The sequence below is a fragment of the Cibotium barometz genome, chromosome 23 (assembly GCF_041138505.1).
Source record: "Cibotium barometz isolate CiBa-2024 chromosome 23, ASM4113850v1, whole genome shotgun sequence".
Taxonomy (NCBI): domain Eukaryota; kingdom Viridiplantae; phylum Streptophyta; class Polypodiopsida; order Cyatheales; family Cibotiaceae; genus Cibotium; species Cibotium barometz.
Window position 1 is genome coordinate 30031856 of NC_141068.1, and position 6725 is coordinate 30038580.

The following is a 6725-nucleotide window of genomic DNA, read 5'->3' on the forward strand; positions in this document are numbered from 1 at the left end:
ACTTCTATTGGGCCCATAAAACCACACCTATCTCACTTTTATTAGGCCCATAGAACCCCAATTAAAGCACCACTATTATTATAATAGATCCTTCACATGTTGGTTGTTCATCCATGACACATTCAGCCTAACCTTAGTACAAAAAGCTAGCTTATGGATGTGACTCAAGTATGATGGATTGATACGTGGTTAAATTGTTTGGCTTTAAATCACAGTTAAGCTTGGATGCGGGAGGCATGAATTTGGACTCATCCACTCTATCCATGAGTTTCAACATGTCAAACCAATCGGATATCAACAACTTCTACAACATCTCCTATGTATGTATGGCATATGTATGCAACTAACTTATACATTCATTAAATTACATATATATGTCTTAAGTATGTATATATATACATTGGAAAGCATATACATGTGCATGAAGCATGGATATGGGCATGTGTATGTACTATGGGCATTAAAGTCAAAAAATCACTACAATCATTTTTTGCAGACAATAAGATGTCATCATTTTTGCAGACATTAGATGTTGTGATTGATGAGACATATGTCCCTGATCCTTCAACATACACATTGGACAACTTTACAACAGTAGCAAGCATCACAAACAACATGACTGGGTTTCCCTTCCTTGCTAATAAGAGGCTTTGGCGCTACGACAAACGTGTTGGCATAAACAATGCCCTTGGTATCATATTAAGTACTCACTAGTTTATTTTAGTTTTTATTCGTGTGCGTGCGTGCGTGCGTGCGCGTGTGTGTGTGTGTGCACTTGTGTGTGTGAGATATATATATATATATATATATATATATATATATATATATATATATATAATCTACTAAAGACCTAATGGGCCTCTCCGAGACCGAAGTGATACAGTAATGTCCATGACATATCTCATTATATTAAACGTCTACTAAAGATCCAATGGGTCTATGAGACCAAAGTGATACAATAATGTCCATGGCATATCTCATCATGGAACGAAAAATAAAATAGAAACAAAACAAACTATCAAACTGGAGTGATACAAAATTGTCCATGATGGAAATCTTATCATGGAGTACCAAGAACATGAAACACGAGAGAAGCATCGGCCCCCAAAAGATGGTATACCACTCTTCAAAATATTAGGCATGGAGCTAATGAGTATGGATGAGAGGTCTCCCTAAGCTACATCATGTGGAAAGGTAGCTTAATGGCACTGGAGCATGTCCTAGATCTGGAGCTGATGAGGGGATCGTGGTCGACATCCGAGGGGCCATGGGCGTCAAGCACCCTGGAATGCAGAGGTGGGTCCAGAATAGCCCGAGATAGGTCCATGAGATCCATTGTATGGGTGTACTCCTGGGTTCGGAAGAAGCTAGTGATGGTTGACTGGCGAGGGAGGAGTCGGGGTGGCTAGGGCCATGGCTAGGGCCAAAAGCTCTCTCAAGAAAGTGTCCCGTGTCTGCGGAGCTCAAGCAAGAAGAGCCCTAGACTACACTATTCCAAGAAGTCAATGATCCTAGAGAGTAGGCCAAATCCCTCATGGAATAGATACTAAAACCTCTCGTGGATCTCATAGTATACTAGGCACTGACATATGCAAATGCTCCTCTGTGTGTATCAACCTCTATGTGGCATAATCAGTAGATCCTCTCCTCTCTAGGTGTTAGCCACATTGGCTAACACGTAGGGAGTAATGTTAGCCAATGTGGCTAACATTACTCTGAGTGTGCGACAACACCTTCGAGCCATATTTTTTGTACCATGCAATGCGCTTCATATAAAATGACTATGGAAAATATTTGAGCTTATGACTTGTGTAATATTGGAAGATAGTCAAAACTGATCTTATGACATGTGTAATGCTGGTAATGTATACTTGGACTAGGAAATTATTCTAGACTAACTTATTGGCCCCTCGACATTACTTGGGTGGCCGAGCATTTATACATATGAATCTTGTATATAAGACAATTTAACTAATGAGAAAAGACATAATCCCATTCTTACAATTGAGTGCATGTACTCTTCTCCCTCTCGCTCTCACTCATGGTGGCATTGAAGTAGAGGTTGAGCTTTCCATAGCTCACTCTCTCTCTTTGCTCCCCACCCAATTTTGCAAAGTTCCTTTGTGGTGATAATAAACAAGGCAAGGTTGATGATCCTAGCTCTCCACAAGAGAGGGTTACTCTACCAAGAGTGGCTTGAGGTACAAACCAGTTAGGCCCTTGCATTCTTCCTCTTCTTCTCCCTATCTTACAATGTTCTAAAATAGATGAAATCAGTGAATATTGGGTCTCCATATGAGATCCTTGGCTCTAAAGACGCGCTTAGCTCTTCCTTCTCCACTTTGAGGCAGTGGGATAAAATCGGTAACTAGCTAATCACAATCCACATGGCATCATGGGACATGTAAACATTGGGTAGCTTGGTTGCTGGATGAATCCATCCTCAATGAGTGTGAGGAAGTGATCTCAATAGAAGTGCATTTTTCGATGAGATCTTTGAAGGTGTGATCCAGGTGTGATACCATGTGCAGTGGGCATGTGCAGTGGTGGGTGTAGAGGCTAAGAAGATCTAATCGGATAACACGATTGGTGTCCTCATGAGAGAGCAAGAGAAAAGGGGAGTCCAAACTGAAAGGGTGGGAAGAGGTGGTCCATGTGGAGCCCATATCCTAAGAACTCTGGCATACCATACCCCAAAGTGGCCCTCAGGTGCTAGCTATCTCGAGGACTCCATGGCAAGACTCGTATACCTATGGGGATCCATGTGACTGATGCAATGGAGGTATATGACTATATGGAAGAGTGCATCCCACTATCAGCCCCTGGAGGATAATCTAGTGTGGGACTCTGATGGTTTGTTTTGCGGATTATATGGGAGAACATCATGACGTGGGGCCTCTCAACTCATTGGATAAATCTAGTCCTGATGAGAAGACTGCTCCATACATCAAAAAGCCAACCCTTTGTCCTAGGCTCCTAAAAATGTTCTTGGAAGCACTGCCGCTTAAGTAAGCTTAAGGCATATCCACATGTCACTTCGGCATATGCTGGAAATGTGGTTGGAAGCACTGTAGCTTAAGTAAGCTTAAGGCGGCATATCCATGTGTCACTTTGGCATATGCTGTGGGGAAGCATTGTGAAGCGTGGACCACTCAAAGTGACATCGAGGTAGGCATAGGATGAGACAATCTCCATAGGATGATCCCCTATGTATGTAAAGCTCAATCTGGATGTGAAGGGGCGGGAGGTATTGAAGACCATTACCTTGCATTTACCAAGGTTAACAGTGAGGTCCGGTCATTGAGTTCAAAAGTCATGTAAGGCATCCAAATGCCTCTAAAGCCCCTTGGTTGAATTTGAAAGCAAGATGATGTCATCTTCATAATGTGGTAGGAGGATCAATATAACTGCCAACATAGGACCGGCCCCGCTTAATCTGTCGATGAAAAGCTCGAGATCTCATCAATGTAGAGGCCAAAAAGAGTGGGCAATAGAGGGCAACTTTGTTTCACCCCAATAGTACCGGAAATATCCTACCTCCGGGGGCTCTCACTCGTCCGATGAGAGGGAGGAGTGAGAGGAGGGTGATGATGCTCCAAACCATGTCAAATGGGACTCCTATCTCCTATAGACAAGGTAAGAGGCAAACAGACTCATAGAGGAGGGTGATGATGCTCCAAACCATGTCAGATGGGACACCACTCCTATAGGAGTCCCATGTCAAATGGGACTCTTATCTCCTACTATAGATGGTATCAGTTAATCCTCTCATGCGTGCTCTCCTCTCCTAGATGATGGCATAGAGGGTAGAGTAGCTCTCTTGTCCTATTTGATGGCATAGAGGGTGAAGATATGGTCAAGGGTAGAGTAGCTCCTCCAATAGCTTTCTTGTCCCTGAGACTCTACATCCCTATATGCAAATGAAGTGAGCTCCACCTCAAGCAATGACCCATAGAGTTTGGCCAATGTGTGTCCAATCATGATCGTCCCTATAATTATTAGGATCAAGTGGATCTCTGCCTCTAGCAAATGATCCATAGAGTTTGGCCAGTGTGTGGGGCCAATCGTGATCATCCTATAATTATTAGGATCAAGTGGATCTCTAGCTTTCAGGATGGGGGTGATGGTATTAGTGGACCAAGAGGGTGGAAATCCTTCACAAAGGGCTCTATTGAACATGTAGGCTAGTAGGAGCACCATGGTATCATCGGCATGTGAGAGATGTACTGGTGGGTAGTGAGTCCCTCGTGATCTTGGACCTGCCCATTACGTAGTCTACAGATGGCCTTGAGGGACCATGCCCTTTGTGAAGAAGGTGGAGGTGGTGGAGTGAGAATCTGGTGGTGTAGGTAGAGGTGACTGATGGGGAAAATGCTAGAGGGAGCATGCATAGCAGTGCCATGTGTCTAGGCAGGTGATAGGTGTGTGTTGGGGGGGGGAGGTTCTCCGCGTTTCCTCCAGGCCTCTTTGCAATTCGGCCCTAAGAAGAGTCGGTATATAACTCATCCTCTTTTCAAGTGTAGAACTTTTGTTTCTTGTGTTGGGTGAGGCGTTGAGAAATCCATGTGGGTTGGATTTGCCCAATCCACATCTTATGCTTTAAGACGAGAGCATGTGGTTTGGGCTTGCCGCCGTGTGTAGATGAAAGAAGTGGTGGTAGATGTGTGGATTTTGGAATTAGCAGTATACGTGGTCATAGTAAATAGGGTCAAGCTCATGATCAAAATGGACCTGGGTGTAATGTGAGATGGGGGGATAGGTGATGGCATTGAGGGACCATGCCCTTTGTGAAGAAGGTGGAGGTGGTGGAGTGAGAATTTGGTGGTGCAGGTAGAGGTGACTGATGGGGAAAATGCTAGAGGGAGCATGCATAGCAGTGCCATGTGTCTAGGCAGGTGATAGGTGTGTGTTGGGGGGGAGGTTCTCCGCGTTTCCTCCAGGCCTCTTTGCAGTTCGGCCCTAAGAAGAGTCGGTATATAACTCATCCTCTTTTCAAGTGTAGAATTTTCGTTTCTTGTGTTGGGTGAGGCGTTGAGAAATCCATGTGGATTGGATTTGCCCAATCCACATCTTATGCTTAAAGACGAGAGCATGTGGTTTGACATTTTTAATCATACCAATAGTGTAGGGGCATGGAACTGCAAGGTGGCTTGCCGCCGTGTTGTGTAGATGAAAGAAGTGGTGGTAGATGTGTGGATTTTGGAATTAGCAGTATACGTGGTCATAGTAAATAGGGTCAAGCTCATGATCAAAATGGACCTGGGTGTAATGTGAGATGGGGGGATAGGTGATGTGCAAGTAAGAGTGAAAGAGAGGTAGGCATGGTCAACTTCAAAGGGGGAGAGAGAGAGAGGGGGAGAGAGTATGTGTGTGCTTTTGAATGTGTGTGAGAGGTAGGCATGGTCAACTTCAAAGGGGCGAGAGGAGAGAGAGACAGAGAGAGAGAGTATTTGTGTGCTCTTAAATGTGTGAGAGTGCACGTGCATGCATGAGTGTGTTTGTGTGTGGGAGAGAGAGAGAGAGAGAGAGAGAGAGAGAGAGAGAGAGAGAGAGAGAGAGAGAGAGAGTTTTAACACAACAAATACAAATGCCCCTTATTGTTTGCCCCGTAAGATTGGCTCGAGGGGGCCATTGCACAGCCTCAAATTGTGTTACGAGATCTCATGGAAGTCCTCTATCCCACAGCCGTCTACAACACCACCTACTTCAGAAACATTGCAATGGTAATTATTTATCATTAATCAACGTTACCAATCACCTATATTGAACATGCTATGATTAACCGTTGAACTTGAGAGCGATAATTAATGGGTCATTTCCTAATTTGGCATCTTAATGGCAGGATGAGAGCATTGTAAACACCACGAGTTTATCATGCCCACATGATCTATCATCTCTGTTGCAGCCTACAATCATACCATGCACTATAAGTGGGGGGCGTTCTGATTATTCACACTAGTTATACTTATTCATATCACGAGCTATCCTAGTCTACCATAGTCCACATTGTATTTGTGCACTCTACTAGTCAAAGAAAGCATTATTTGATTTTCTTCCTATGTCATTTGATGAATAGTAGTCGGTTCTACTATCCAAATCCTTTTTGTATAGTTTTGTATGCTTGAACGAAGTGAAAGTGTAAACATCTATAGAGCACATGACATAGTCAGCTTCATCCTAAGCCTTCTTGTATAGCTCAAAAGATAAGGTAAGTGTTTACATCTATGGACACATGACAAATAATGTCTTTTTGTATAGGTCAAAAGGTAAGGTAAGTGTTTACTTTTATGGACATATGGCAAATACTAACCTACATGCATTAGTATACAATTGTGGGTGTTTAACATATCGATCTACATAGTGATTCTTATTCTTCAAAAGTGAGAATATGAGAGCCTAGTCTCCACAAAGGCTATATTGCATAAATGTAGTTGTGCTCAAGTAAACAATACCTTACACATATCTAATTGTGTGCAAGTAAACATGCATTAGTGACACCTCATCCCCCTCCTCGAGTGTGGTGTATTGGACCTAGGAAATTATTTATATTTTTAAACGATAATTTAATATTGTTTGAGAAGGTTTTAGTAATAAGCCCTTTAGATTTTGTGAGCCTTCTAGATTTTGGTTGAAAAGGTTATAGTAACCGAGCCTTCTAAATTTTATGATATGTATTATAAACAAAGTATTTCTCCATAAGGAGCCTCCCTTTGTATGCCATAACA

General features: G+C 42.9%; 1 protein-coding gene across 2 annotated transcripts in view; it reads left to right on the plus strand.

Moving 5' to 3' along the window:
- LOC147625836 (plant/protein) overlaps positions 1-6287 on the plus strand; it is an 11224-nt gene extending 4937 nt beyond the window's left edge. For both annotated transcript variants that reach the window (XM_086817412.1, XM_086817411.1), the window contains exons 8-11: positions 216-320; positions 523-691; positions 5614-5723; positions 5843-6287. In XM_086817412.1, coding sequence (XP_086673538.1) covers positions 216-320; positions 523-691; positions 5614-5723; positions 5843-5959 — 501 coding nt within the window. In that variant the 3' untranslated portion in view covers positions 5960-6287. The remainder of the gene's footprint in view (positions 1-215; positions 321-522; positions 692-5613; positions 5724-5842) is intronic.
- Positions 6288-6725: the final 438 nt, after the last annotated feature.